This window comes from Zingiber officinale, chromosome 3B, assembly GCF_018446385.1.
Source record: "Zingiber officinale cultivar Zhangliang chromosome 3B, Zo_v1.1, whole genome shotgun sequence".
NCBI classification, from domain to species: Eukaryota; Viridiplantae; Streptophyta; class Magnoliopsida; order Zingiberales; family Zingiberaceae; genus Zingiber; species Zingiber officinale.
In genome coordinates this window covers 88,275,579-88,291,726 of record NC_055991.1, presented here as the reverse complement: position 1 = coordinate 88,291,726, position 16,148 = coordinate 88,275,579, and the positions used below count along the sequence as shown (strand labels likewise).

General features: G+C 35.8%; 1 protein-coding gene across 1 annotated transcript; it reads left to right on the top strand.

Moving 5' to 3' along the window:
- The first annotated feature begins 12,755 nt into the window (after window positions 1–12,755).
- LOC121968428 (phenolic glucoside malonyltransferase 1-like) lies at window positions 12,756–14,341 on the top strand. The gene has a single exon (XM_042518808.1). The coding sequence runs from the start codon at window positions 12,854–12,856 to the stop codon at window positions 14,204–14,206; it is 1,353 nt and encodes a 450-aa protein (XP_042374742.1). The 5' UTR covers window positions 12,756–12,853; the 3' UTR covers window positions 14,207–14,341.
- The last annotated feature ends 1,807 nt before the right edge of the window (window positions 14,342–16,148 follow it).

Genomic DNA, 16,148 nt, shown 5'->3' with positions numbered 1-16,148 from the left:
TGTAATTTATTAGTCAAGATAAACTAATACCTAATTACACTACAACCACTCCAATGGCTTATCCCATTTCATCTTGGTTGTGAGCAACTGTTTATAATTTATAAGGAACTGATAACATGAACTTCTGTGTGTCTCCTCACACCATGTTATCTACAATATAAATTAAATGAACAACTATACTTAGCATAAATGTAGACATTTGACTAATGTGATTCTTATAAATGTTTATACAAAAGCTAGGCTTTTAGTATACATCTTAACAAATATATTACAAAATCTATCTATCACCAATCCCAAGATTGACATAAAATCTAAAAACTAGCTAAATGGTTCAATTGAATCTTGACCTAAAGTCCTAGTTTTGGCTTCCTTTTGATGTTTTTGCTCATACCAACCCATAATTCATCCCTAGCATTAGTTTATATGGCATCTATAGATCCAAACTAATTATCATGCAATATTACCCCAATGTCATATTTCTTGCATGAAACACAAACTAATTGTGTCAAATCCCTAGATTTGATAGTCAAGTCCTTCTCCAAACCACTTGACACACTCCATGGCTCCTCTAGACTCCCAAGTAGTACCCACCTGAGATCCATTTGCCATGGGTCCCAACTTGACTCTTAGAGCTCCCCCTAGAGCTCTTAGCCTTAGCCACCTCCCTAGGTGATTCATCTATTATGGCTAAACCACAATGATGTCTCTTAGAAGATTTCCTTTTCTTCTTGACCTTGGACACATCATCCTTGCTATAGTCATATGCAACCCTAGCATAAGACTTTCCCTTAGTCTTGGAGACACTAGATCGGTATCCCAAACCCGATCTATCATTGTTGGGTCTTTGACTACCCAACACCATACTTAATCCCTTAGATCCAATAGTGAATCTCTTAAGGAATTTCTCTAAATTATCAAGCTTTGACTTCAAAGCTTGATTTTCTCTTTCTAGGTTCCTAAACCTAGAGTCAACATGTCCACCTTGAAAATTCCTAGACCTACCCTTCCTAGGCATATGTCTTCCCTTCTTGGGATTAATGCCTTGGTTCTCTATTACCTTCTTCTCCTTAGGTAATGAGAATTTAACTTTCCTAAGTCTATCATGCATAGGTTTCTTGGGGTTATGATCGTCATTTATCCTATTTCTATCATGATATTTAAAACTAAAATTTTTCATTACTACATAATGATAATCATTATTTTTCCTAGCATGCATGAGAATATAATAATTTGAATTACATTTCAAGTTAGAGTATACCTCGCTTACCCTTGAAGCTCCCCCTAGACTTGAGCTCCTCTTATTTTTTTTTTACCATTTCTTCAATTGCTCCAACTTCTTGAGCTCTCCCTTCCTTGGGCATTTTGTGTGGTAGTGCCCTATTTCACCACATGTAAAGCATCTAATGTGCTTCTTCTCCTTCTTCTTCTTGGCACCATCATTTCTACAACCCACATTAGTATCTAAAATAATTTGAGTGGGTTTAGATTTTACCTTCTTGAGCAAAGAACATCTACTCTTGTAATGTCCCTTCTCATTGCAACTGAAGCACACAATGTGGTTCTTTGATTTGACTTCTGTGGAGATGCTCACTAAGTTGGTTTCCAAGACTTCTTCTTCTTCTTCACTTGTCTTGGAATCTTCTTCAATTCTTGAGGATGTAGATGATGCCTCATCTTCCTTCTCCTTCTCGGATGTTGATCATGACTCAACTTCCGATTGCTCCACGTCCTCTCCTTGAGTAATTGAACTCATCTCCTTGGGCTCTTCTTCTTCTTGTGTAGGCAAAAGCTCTTCTCCTAGAACTTTCTTCACTTTGCTCCACAAATCGTGAGCATTCTCGTATTCACCTACACGGCTCATCACATTATTAGGTAAAATATCAATTAAAATTGATATTACCATTGAATTTGCCTTTGCCTGTGTGGTTTGCTCCTCTGTCTAATATCGTGGTCGGAGCTTCTTCTCTTTCTTGTCCTTCGGGACTTCAAATGGCTCTTCCACCACCATCATTGTGTCCCAATCCGTCTCGAAGAAGTTCTTCATTTTCACCATCCAAAAGGTGATGTCCCATAAGTTTTCTCCTTCATACTTCAGCGGTTCTATCAAGCCGGTCATCTTCTTAGCTTCCTCGGCGGTTAGTCCGATGGAGAGCGGCCTCGCTCTGATACCACTCGTAGGAGACCGGTGACCGGCTAGAAGGGGGTTGGATAGCTATGTCACCCCAACTCCATTGCTTCCTACGTATGTTAGCTTGCGCATCGGAATAATACAAATACAAACAAGCTAAACACTAAAGGAAAGAATGCAAACCAATACACATTGATGTAACGTGGTTCGGAGATAGCTTGCTCCTACTCCACGGTTGTCCGTAAGGTGAACGATCCCGATCCTTCGGTGGATTAGCCCTCGACAAACTCCGACTATCTCAAGTCGCTCCTTGTGGGTGGAGAAACCTCACCACAAAACTCACCAAGACCTCTTGGATTTTACTAGCACTTAAGAACTCTTGTGACTATTAATTAGGCTTTAACCAAGTCTAATTTCGTCACCTTGGCCGACGATCCCAAGCTCCTTTTTATAGAGCTTAAAAGAAAACAATCCTGCTATTTTACCGGTACTAGTCGACTGGTACAACCCTAAACCTAGGGTTCCCCTTCCCGAGTACATTTCTCTCGCACTCGGACCCTCACGACTCACTTGACTCTTCTTTGCAGCTTTGACCTATTGCCTTCATGCTTACTTCCTTTGGTTCTCGTCCCTCAGATGCATTCAAGTCTGCGGCTCACCCCCAATGTCATCCTTTGCGTATGCCTCGAAGTCGCTTCCCTCGGCCCTTGTCCTTGCTGCCTTGACCACGGTCCCTCGGATGCTCCATCCTTTATTGGACCCGAAGCCATCAAGCTAAGTCATATGTGTATCCTGCAAACCTGCATACTCACATACACATATCAAATAACAAGGATAAACATAACTTAAATCATTTGCTCAAACACCAAAACACATGGTCACACGGACCATTGGAATTGCTCCAACACATACGAGAATGGTGTCTCAGTGACCCCTCTGTCAATGCCAATAACAACTCATCCGATTTTCATCTAATTCAAATTTCGGACAGGATCAGTCTCCATGATCATTTTTGCCCTATTCTTTTCAATATTTTATCTAAGAACACACTTAATTTATTGAATTTATCCAAAAAAAAAAAAAAAAAAAACACACCATACTTTCATTTCTATCAAACGACACACTTAATTTATAAAATACATTTCTTGTTTATTTCAATTCTAAATATTTTAATCAAATTAAATTGAACCCAGTCAAATCAAAATTTAGAAAAAAAAAAAACATAATTAAGTAATTTATACAAAAGTCATTGATCTAATATCTATTTTTTTTAATTTACATTATTAAACTCACGATGATTTTCTAAATATATTCATATTTTAAGTCTTAAATTTTTAATAAAAATATAAAATATAAAAGAAGATTAATAACAAATTATAAAATTTAAAAAATATTAATAAAAGTAAAAAAATAATATTTTTTAATAGTTAATTATAAGAGAAAAAATAAAATAAAAAATTAATTCTTTATTTAATTTAGTTTGATTCTATTTAAATAAAAAAATTAATTTTGTACTTTAATTTAAAATTTAAAGACGCGAAAGGTATTTTAAGAATTAAATACGCCTTTTATAACAAATCAAATATAAGACATCTTTTTAAAAATTCAAAACACTAAGTGCCATTTGGTAAAACGTCCAATTCCTTTTGATCACACACATTTTAGGGTGCTTTTGATTTAGGATTATCCTTGATAATCTTAATTATTCATTTAAGGTTATCATCGAAAATCTTATTTGATTTAGATAATTGATAATTTCCGAGTAATGTTTTATGCTCGATACGTTAGTAAAAGGGGCATGCAACCCGAAATCGGAAAATCTCTAAAAACTGAGGTTTTCTTGATTCCATGGTTAATGAAATTTTTTTACTCAAAATATCCTCGAATAAGATAAAAATATGATAAAAAAGAAAAATGTAAAGGGAAAATAAAATAAAAAACTTTAAAAATAATAATAAAATTAAAAAACATATTTTTTTAAAAAAAATAGAAAAAACATTTAAAAAATTAAAAAAATAAAAAATGGGGGAAAAAAAATCAAAAATAATAAAAAATAGGAAAAACGTAAAAAATAAAAAAATGTAAAAAATTTTTAAAATTTTTTTAAAAAATTAAAAAAATATAAAAATAAAAAATAGGAAAAAATATAAAAAAATAAAAATAGAAAAAATAAAAAAACGTAAAAGTAAAAAAAATAAAAAAAACACATAAAAATAAAGAAAAATGTGAAAAAGAAATTTTTTTAAAAATGTCGAGTTTAAAAAAATAATATATATATATGATTGATTTTGTAACTAAGGGTAATATAGTAAAATATTAAAGTAGATTATTTATTAAAATCTTTAAATAAATAAGTTTTTATTACATTACCTAGGTTGAACCAAATAATATTTGATTATGTTTTATTCCCCGTAACCTTGATTATGTGATTACTTGATAATCACCAGGGCGTATCCAAAAATTAGAAGTGGACTGGGCTGATTTTGAATTGGTCAAGTTCGTCAAACATATCGTAGAAGAGGTTGAGTTCCCTTAGCATGAGTGGATTACCATCTCATCGTTTCCAATATTTCACCTAATTTTAAATTTTTATTAAATATATTTTTTATTATTTATGAAATTGATAAATTAATTTACGGATAATTATATCTAATATGTTAACATTAGAAATCTAAGAATCATGATATGCCAGCCTCGCTAGAGATGGATCCAGAAATTAAAATTAAAATTAAAATTTGAATTAAAGGAGACTTAAATTTAATATAATAATAAAGTTATGTTTTACTAAATTTTGAAATATAAAATTAATATATAATAGAATCTATTCTATATCTTTAATTAAATTTTATTATAATTTTTAAGAAAATCATCCTATTTTAATAAGAAGGGTCATCGTTACCATATTTTTATTGCTAGAAGAAAAAACTCATTGATGGTAAAATCAGATAATGTTAAAACAGATCAATCTACCTTTTTATATTTTTGTAAGAAAAAAACTTCTCCCACATAGACTTACATTTTTTTCTTAGAAAAAAATTTCTCTAATACACTACATTTCAAATATAAAAATGTACTCCACAATACTAGTTTATTGGCATTAATAGTCACACTCACATTAATTTGGTTTAGAATAGAGTGCAACAGTATGGTCATAATTAAAAATTAGATTAAAGCAGCTTCCTTTGCATTTCTGTTTTATCAAGAGCAACGCCTAACGCTGAAGGAAAAGGAGCGGAAACGATAGGTAAATCTAGGACTGGATGATTCTTCCTCATTTTATAGAGTTTGGGAGGAAGAACATCGGATTTATTTGTCGGTAGCCACTCAAAGTCTCTTGTTCGAGTTCGTTTGTTCGGATTGTGCTTCTTCCCTTCGATGAACCATTGCTGGGCGCGAGGATGCTGATAAGGTTTACGCGGCATTAGCTGGTGGAACTGGAAGGGAAAAAATTGATTTTTTATTTGGTTGATGTTTGGAAAATCGAATTTTTTTCTTGGCTTTGGCTAATTCCTGGATGGTAGTGGATGCTGAGCAGATATGGTGTCGATATTGCGGAAACCTCTTGTTCTCCCACTCCAATTCCATAAGATTTCAACCATAAGGGTTAGGCTATAGCCCAGGACAGCCCCTCTTTGGATACGTCTCTAGTAATTACATAATTAAGATTATACATGATAACTTGAACCAAACGCACCCTTAAAATTTTATCATACATGATTAAAAAAATACCTAAAAACTCATTTACATATAAATAGATAACTAATTTTGCATATATATGCAATCATTTACACTCAACACCTTAGATTACATTACTATATGTACAAATTTAGATTAACTAGTAATTTAACTATCATTCTCGCATAGTAACAATATTTATATTTTCGTATCATAAACTGAAAGAATATAAAATTTCTGTTGGATCGTGGAAGTCGCTAGAGGGGGGGGGGGGGAGTGAATAGCGATCGAAAAATTTGAATCAAGTACGCAGCGGAAAAAACACAAAACACAATGCTAATACGAATCATTTTTACTTGGTTCGGAGCCTTCGTCGACTCCTACTCTAAGGTCCGCACTCATCGAGTGCTTTCATTGGACAATTCACTAGCTGTTCGAAAAATGTTTACAAATGAAAGTACAAGAACTCGTTTAAAAAGAAAAAATATATACCGACAACAATTAAAATTAACTTGAGCCTCAATTTGTCGGAGGAGCGTCGTCGCGTCGCAGGAGCAGAGCGCAATAGAGTAGTCGTAGGTAGCAGTTGTTGTTTAGTAACTCTGGAGGAAGGCTCCTTTTATTGGAGTGCTCCGGGCGCCTAGACCGTGATGTTGTCCCTGTCAATCAGTGCGCTCCACGTTGCAACGAGGATGAGTTTTGCCTTCTGGGCGCCCAGACTAGTTTCGGGCGCTCGGACCAACTCCAGGCGCACGGATCCCTTCCGAGCGCCCGGACCACCATTTTCCATAAAATCATTTTTTTGCAAGAAAATGTTAGTCTAAGGTAAAAATATAATTTATACTACCCTGCAAAACAAAGTGTTAGCACAATTATATTCAAACAGAGTAGTAATTAGATTCTGTCTCCTCGAGACTAGAATCTAGTCAAAATCTCAACTTAGACTTCCGAAATGGATCTAAGTTAGATCGACGCCTACTGTTTCCTCGAATGGGGAACGTGTCCTCACCAAGTCTCTCCCCTTCAGTGACTTACCTTAACTTACCTGCCAAACATCTGGTCAGCCCGTTGACCTGTCTGGACTTCGTGTCAGCTACTTGGTCAGCTCGTCGACTTAGTTGAACTTCCCTACAACACTAAGTTAGCACAATAGATAAAATGATAAGGCAAAATAGTGTTAACAGAATTCAAGTAACCTAGGGTCATCTCCCCCTAGGGTTGCCTAGCTTCACTCACTAGAACTTCCATTACCTGACTTCACTCACCATGACTTCCTCCTCCTAGCTTCACTCGCTAGGGCCCGACTTTACTCACCAAGACTTCCTCCACCTACCAAGACTTCCTCCACCTACCAAGACTTCCTCCACCTAGCTTTACTCACTAGGGTCCGACTTCACTCACCAGGACTTCCACCACCTAGCTTTACTTACTAGGGTCTGACTTCACTCACCAGAACTTCCACCACCTGACTTCGCTCACCAGGACTTCCACCACCTAACTTCACTCACTAGGGCTTGACTTCACTAACCAGGGCTTCCACTGCCTAGCTTCACTCACTAGGGTCAGGATTCACTCACCATGACTTCTCACCTGCCTATCTTTTGGATAGGACTTACCTTTGCTAGTTATCTAGTCCTGACTAGACTTCTCTCTTCCAAACACTAAGTTCTGTTTGGATTAACCCTTGGTCAAATTGACTAGACTTAGGTATATTGTCAAACATCGAAACCTTAGAGGTCAACTGCACCAACAATTTCTATTAACACAATAATAATAGCACATTTAATATCAAAAATATTTCACTAGAAATAATCTTCTAAAGACTGGTTGATGTCACCCAATACTAGACAATAGGCATCCAAAAGCTCATTATTTTAGGAAAAATGATAAAATATTATTAAAAAAACTAACTCAAAAATAATTAAACATATGTTTAAATAATTTAAAATCCTAACAATACGATAAAAAGATAATATAAAAAAAGATAAAATCTTCTGGGCATCCAAAAAGGATTTAAATGATATTTTTGGCTTTGAAATAGGATGGTTAAGGATAAAATTTAAAATTGATTAAAGATCTCTCAACGATCTTTGATTTTATATATTATAGGCCCCGTGATTCAATCCGAGTCAAAAGTTATGACCTCTCAAAACTTCCACCGATCCTGCTCCGATTATGCTCTGATCCTATTACGATCCTACCGATTCTGTTCCGATCTTACTGATCCTATCGATCCTGCGCGATCCTACTGCGAAAATCAATTCTGCACAATTTATGATCGATTTTGAGTTTCCGGATCATAGGATCGTACGATCCTATGATCCAGATCGGGAATTTACAAACCATGTTCCATAAATATAATAATAAAAAATAAAAGAAAATAAAAAAAATAAAAAAAAGTTAAAGATAATAGAAATTTTAAAGTAATAGATGTAGTATGTATTAAAAATGATTATTTAAATTTATTAAAGTAAATTATTTATCTTAAATTTTAGATAGAAGGATAGAAAAATTGATTTGGATGCCTAAGCCTCCCTAAGCCTTATTTGACCATATGGATCTATTTTGACAACTTTATCTATTTACGTTCTTCGACCGGTTACGTGTTCTTAAAATTCAATTCATCTAACCTCTAAAATTTTTCTACAGCAGCCACTTTAGTCAAAAGTAGTGGCTTGTATCTAATATCTATTTGACTTTTGCCTTAGACTTCATCGTCGACATTCTTTAACATCATTTTGCACTCATTCAACATCTCTAATTTTTCTACATCATCAACTTTAATAAAAAATAGTATGTTGTATCTATTTGACTTTTATTTACTAAAATATTAATTTTACTTTCAAATAAACATTATTAAAATAAAATTAAAATTGTTAAATCCAAATATCGTTGATCATATGGTCAGAACTGATAAATTTTGCCATATTAGAATTAAATCTTCCTTTATTAAATATTTATACTGGAATTAAAAGATTGCGATTGAATTTATTGGAAGTGATCAAACTCAAGTCAGACATTCCCGTCAAATATGGTAACCAAGAATACAAAAATTATTCTCTTGTTTTAGTTTTTGTTTCATTCGAAAATTATAAAAAATTAGTTATTTGAATATATAAAAAAAGAAAAATAAATCAAAAGACATTTTTATAATAATGAAAAAGAACGTGCATTCAAAATTACAAGGTTGGCTTTCTCAATTTTAACTTTTTGATAGACTGATTTTAATTTGGTAGGAGATCGATTTCGAAAATAAACCTTACGTTGATCGGAGGGACTTGATATCTTCAACAGTTTGTATATTGTAATAATTACACTTCTCTAATCTATGATTAATCTTTTAAAAATATTTATATTATTATAACTACGATTTCATAATTAATATAATAAAAAATCATTTTTTATGGAACTAAGTAGATAAATTTTCAAAATATTAAAATCATGTATCAGAGTTTCAAAATTACTAAATCATGTATCCACTTCTCGTTTTATCCTCATTCTCAAATCAATTCGACTGGAAAAATAAATCAATCGCTAATTTTTGTTCAGTCGAATCGATTGCATTCTGTGTGTTTGAAAAATTCATCAACCAGTTTCAGTCAAAATTTGACCGGTTGATGAACCTAAAGTTTTCGAAATGATATGAAATCAATTCTATATGTTCGTCTAGTTCTCCATACTCTAAAAATACTATTGAATATCAATTTGATTATATATTAAAAGTAGTGATTTTTTAAACACGAATGTATCTGAAAAACTAATTCTTGTTTAAAAAATCACTGCTATCAATATATTCCGTCAAATTGATGTCTGATAGTTTTAATCGAATATATTGAGAGCATTTATTTGTTAAACACAACTGTATCCAAAGAATTAATTCATGTTAAAAAATCATTACTCTCAATACATTTGGTCAAATTGATGTTTGAGAGCATGGATTTATAAGAACTAGAAAAACTCATAAGATCTAATTTCACATCATTCCAAGCTTTCTACGTCCATCAACCAATTTTGGTCGAATGAACCTACATTGATTTTATTTAGATTCATTCAGCCATAGTTTAAAAAAAAAAATCATTGCTCTCAATATATTGCATCAAATTGATATTTGATAGTATTTTTATAATCAAGAGAACTAGACGAATACATAGGAACTGGTTTCATGTCATTTTAAAGTCTCTTGATCTACCAGCCGATTTCAGCCAAAACCGGCTAATGGACCTGGTGACCTTAGAATAATATGAAACTAGTTCCTATATATTCGTCTAGTTCTCTTGATTATCAAAATGCTATCAAATGTTAATTTGACTCAATATATTGAGAGTAATTATTTTTTGAATACAAATGTGTCTAAAAAATTAATTTATGTTAAAAAAAATCATTGCTCTTAATATATTGGGTCAAATCGATATTTGATAGTCTTTTTTCAATCAGGAGAACTAGATGAACATATATGAACAAATTTCATGTCATTTTGAGATCGCTAAGTTTAATCAATTTTGGTTAAAATTAGCTGATGGATTTTTCAAACAGAATAAAATCGATTCGACTAAAAAAAATTAATCGATTGATTTTTTTTTCTGGTAGAATTAATTTGAGGACGAAGGTAAAACGAAAAATGAGCACGTGTTTGATAATTTTAAAAATATGATACATGATTCGTGTATTTTAAAAACTTCTCTATTGAATTCAATATAAAGCTGATACAAATTTGACCTGACATACAAAACAGCAACTATTATTATTGAGACTTATCTTATTTAAGGGTAGCTACAATTTAGTAGTTATTAAATCATATATGTTATAATATTATATTGTTGGATCTTTTCTCATAATTTATCGGAGGGACAATACTTACTTATTTGTCAGGATGACTTGAATTGATAATTTTAAACTATCGACCTGGCTAAGTAGGCTGATCACTAATGTTGTCTAAAACTACCCAAGGTCCATGTCGGAGAGGGAATTTGTTTGCAAGTGCTCCAAGTGTCAACGGCTCAAGACGGATGCTAAACAAACTCGGAACCTGAGTCCGAATTGCATGAGGAGCATCACCAAAGGAACAACGACGACGAATCCTACAACGAAGTATTCTCCTTAAAATAAATTTATCCCCTTCGACGGTGCTAAAAAATCACATTTGGATGTCTATTTTTCAGAATAAAAGGAAGAGACCATGAAGAAAACCTAGCACAGATTAATACGGGGAACTATGCATATATCTTAATATTATTACAAGTGTCTGTCAAGTGAAAAATTACACCTGGCAGAACGAAAGGAGGAAAATAAAATCTTTCCCTTTTTAGTTGCTGTGTGTGGGCTGATAGGATGGGATGTCTCCTTGATAAAAAAAAAAACATCAAAAAGAGACGTCATGGACTGAAAAGAGAAATCCTATTTGGTATGATATATTAATAGGCCAACTAAGTCTAAGTCTACGCCTAAACCTTGTTTGACCGTATGAAACCATTTTGACATCTTCATGTATTTATCATATAAAATTAGTCATCGTGCACACGCGTGTGATATAATATATTAATCTGAATTATTTGGATCTTTAAAAATCCAAATTGTTTGAATTTTTAAATGTCACCCTTACGTTTAGAATCAAGAATTAATTATTTGGATAATATTCGTTAGGTCCATGCAATAGTAAAAAAAATTAATTTAATTGAATATTATACTTATCTTAGTAAATAAACTAAGAAAAATATATTTTTTAATATTTTCGGCTTAAAATATTTATAGAAGCTTCTTTGATCATAGTGTTGTCAATTTTAAGATGTGGGACTAAAGAGAACTATATTTTTTTTTATATAAAATAATTAGAGAAAATTAATGATGAGAAAAATTTATAATAATACGCCGTAGTTGAGTCTCGAACTCTAGGTCACTGATTGTTTTGCTTATAGAATTACTAATAAATCTTGAATTATTTTTAGTATGAATAGAAAAAAAGATATTAACATAAATTCATTTTAAACTTCATCAGAGAGAGATTTTTAATAAAATAGTAAGATGTTAAGGTAAAAACTTAGGTATGTCTTATTTTATATTTATCATTTATACTAATAGTTTCTTCATATCAATTTAACGACGAATTACAAGAAGCATGGAATGGGAATAAATCACCTTCTGTCATATTCTTCAACCGGTTACCTGTTCCTAAAATTCAATTCATTTAATATCTCGAAATTTTCTACATCATTCACTTTAGTCAAAAGTAGTGGCTTGTATCTAATATCTATTTGACTCTTTCCTTAGACTTTATCAATCCGTTTTGACAAACTAGTCAAAATAGTATTTTGTATCTATTCGATTTTTTTTACTAAAATATTAATTTTACTTTCAAATAAATATTATTAAAATAAAATAAAATTTGTTAAATCCAAATATGGTTGATCATATAATCAGAACTGATAAATTTTGCCATATTATAATTAAATTTTCATTTATTAAATAATTATATTGGAATTAAAAGATTGCGATTAAATTTATTGGAAGTGATCAAACTCAAGTTACCATCTAACACTCCCGTCAAACCAACAAGAAAAAATCATTCTTTTTTTTTTTTATGTGAAAATTTTTAAAAAATAATTTTTTGAATATAAAAAAAGAAAAATAAATCAAAAAACGTTTTTTTTAACCATGAAAAAGAACGTTCCTTTTTATTTTTTAATAAAAAGTATCCACCTCATTAGCCTTTCAAAATTACAAGCTGTCATTTAAGTTGACTGTTTGGTTAGTTTTAACTTTGTACATGACGGATTTTAATTTTTTTGACACCGATTTCAAATTTAAATTTTAAATCGACTCATAATAATAATAATAAAACAAAATGGGGAGAATGTATTCGAGGATAACTATGTCGTTTTATAAAGAGCTGAGATGGAATGTCATTTTTAATTTAAAATAAATAGAAAGAGACGTCCTTGATTCGAATGCTCTCGTTTACATTTCTTTGACTTTCCCCGTTCTTTTTAAAAATTACGCATTTAATAGCTCTTCCAATCTCTGATCATAACCTTTCACTGCTGTTTAATCTCCAAGATGACGACGTCACCACCATCGGAGCTCAGAGTCCTCGAAACCTATCGAATCGGTCCTCCGCCCGGATCGGCGCCGGAATCTTCCCTTCCCTTCACCTTCTTCGACATAGCGTGGCTCTACAGCGGCCCGGTGCAACGTGTCTTCTTCTACCGTTTCCCCCACTCCGCCTCACACTTCATGGAGTCCGTCTTCCCCACCCTCAAGTCCGCCCTTGCTCTCACTCTCCGGGACTTCTACCCCCTCGCCGGAAAGGTCCGCCTCGCACCTGGCAGCCAGAGTCAGTACGAGCTACACTACGCCGAGGGAGACTGCGTTCCCTTTGTCGTCGCCGAGCATGACGGCGATTTCGACGACCTTTCGGGATGCCACCCGCGAGAGTACACCAGAGTACGGTCATTGGCTCCCCAGATACCGGAGCCCACAGACGACGGCCAGCGTCCGGTGATGGCCCTGCAGGTAACTCTGTTCCCCAACAAAGGCTTGACCTTGGCCGTCGCCGTGCACCACTCGGCCTGCGACGGGTCGAGTTCCACGCGGTTCTTGTCGTCGTGGGCTTGCAGAGCTTCCGGATTCGAAAAGGAGGCGCCGGCACCGCCCTACTTCGACCGGAGCTCAGTTCCGGATCCGAATGAGGCCTACTCCAAGTTCTTCAGCGGCCATGCGGCCGACGCGAGAAACGTCGAATCCATGAGGGTCCAATTCGTTCCGCCGGACGCGGTCATCGGCACGGTGACCCTCACCGCCGACGACCTAGGGAAGCTGAAGGCGACGATTTCCTCCGAAGCGAAGAACGCCTCTTTCCGCTGCTCCAACATCGTGGCGACGTACGCTTACGCGTGGGTTTCCCTCGTCAAGGCACGAGCGCCGAGCGCGGAGACAACCGTGCACTTAGCATTCCCCGGAAACTGCAGGGGACGACTGCAGCCGGCGCTGCCGGCGGAGTACTTCGGTAACTGCATCGGCGGCAATTTCGCCGAGGCTAAGGCCGGCGACCTTGCGGGAGAAGATGGAGTGGTGGTGGCAGCTCGAATCGCCGGAGAAGCCATCGAGCAGTTCAAGGCAGAGCCACTAAGGGACGCCGACAAGTGGCCGGAGAAGTACCGCGCGATCGCGATGCAGAGGCCGCTGGCCGTTTCTGGGTCACCGGGGTTCAAAGTCTACAACGTGGACTTCGGGTGGGGAAGGCCGGTGAAGGTGGACATGCCGTCGATCGTGTGGATTGGCACCATCTCTGTGGCGGACAGCAGAGACGAGAGCGGCGGAGTGGAGATTGGACTGGTGGCGCCCAAGGCCGAGATGGATCAGTTTGTAGCGCACTTCTCTTATGGTCTCAAACTGCTGCCTAAATTTTAATTAAAATAAATTTATGATCCAAGTCAAAATATATTTAAAAAATTAAATATTATATTTATCGAGATTGTCGTATTATACGTACTATTATTATAAGTATTGTCAAATTATATTTTAAGTGTTGTTGGATTAAAATATATACGAAAAATGATGAATTATAATGTGTAATCAAACTCAATAATGAGTTATCGGATGAGTCTAGTTGTTAGCACATGAGATGTTATCACAATGAGGTTTGGGGTTCGAATTTCGACAAAGCCGAGATAAATGCCTCCCTTATGTGCTAGTCATTATTCCAAAGGCTAGTAGCCGTCCGTGATTTACCTCCTTCGTATTGACCCTGGGACGGGTTGGCGGGGGCGCTGGGGTGAGTGTATTCGCCTTTTTTTGCCACAATGATGTTATCGCCGCATGAGGTGTTGCCACAATGAGGTTTGGAATTCGAATCTCGTCAAAGTCGAGGTAAATACCTCCCTTATGTGCTAGTCATTATTCCAAAGGCTAGTAGTCGTCTGTGATTTACCTCCTCCGTGTTGGCCCTAGGACGGGTTGGCGGGGGCGTTAGGAGCGAGCGTATTCGCTTTTTTTTTTACCACAATGATGCGGCGATAAGGAGTATCCTATCTGACACGAGTCAATTACCACATTGTAAGTTAAGGTCAAGGCGATGAATGCCAGAGTTTAAGCAAGGTACGACCGCACTCGAGAAGAAGTGGGTGCATCAACCGATCGGAGGAATCACTATCCGGTCGGCCAACTGAGTAGACTATTATCTGGCTAGCTGAATGGGCGAGGAACCCAAGCTGAACGAGCTTGGAGCACGAGCCGATCGAGTCGTCCGTCCGGCTCGAGGTGCAGCGTTGTCATTATACTCATGACGGATCACTAGAGGGAAAGGTAATTGATAAGGGGAAGATAAAGCAAAAGAAAAAACTCCGTCTGTCATTAAATGCGTAGAAGATAAGATGAAGATGCCTTCTATATATCATTAAACAATATCATTAAATAAGGGAAGATGAAAAGTCAGTAAGAAAGGTATAAAATAGTCTGCAAGGTATGAGGAATAGGCAAGAAAAGATACTTCTGAAATTACTATTCTCTATTTTCCTTCCTCTATTTCTAACCTGAGTGTCGAAGGACCAACGCTAGGGACCCCTTCCCTGATTTTGGTTTTGTTTTGCAGAGAGGAGCAAGGTTCTCATCCAATCAGCGGAGCTGCCCCCTTCCCAGCTTTCCATCTTCATTCCTTTGGGCATGATCATTTTGGCGCCGTCTATGGGAATCATTCTTGTATCCGAACGAGAGGATAAAAGACGTTGGACGATTCACCATGGTAACATTGACATAAGAGGAACTCGACGCACTAATACAGGCTTGAGTGGCAAAGTTAGTGGAACAACAAAACCTGGACAATTATCAAGTGCATGAACCTGCAACTTCAATGGCAGGGTGGTAAGCGAACAACTCTCCACTCGAAAATGGGACAAAATGTCGATCGACACCTATATAGAAGCCTATAATGTGTCGACCGTGTTATGGACTCCAATAGAGAGGGGCCGAGCGGATAAAGATCGGGGGGCATCCTCTGATGAGGCACCCGTTCGAGACATAAGAAAAAGGAAACTCAGGGAGGATGACTCGCCCGAACGGGTTAATCAACAATTCTTAGAGTGGATTCTAAATGACCCTCTATCGAAGCACTGCATCCCACTAACGATTGGAGAATATAATGGGACAACCGACCCCGACGACCACTTGTCCAAATTTGACAACGCAGCCACACTGCACCAATACATGGACAGGGTAAAATGTCAAGTCTTCCTTACCACATTATCTGGATTGACACAATGCTGGTTCAAACGTTTGCCGAGCAGGGCGATACATATCTTCAAAGATTTTCGAGCAGCTTTCCTCCATCACTTCACCAGCAGTCGTCACCACCAGA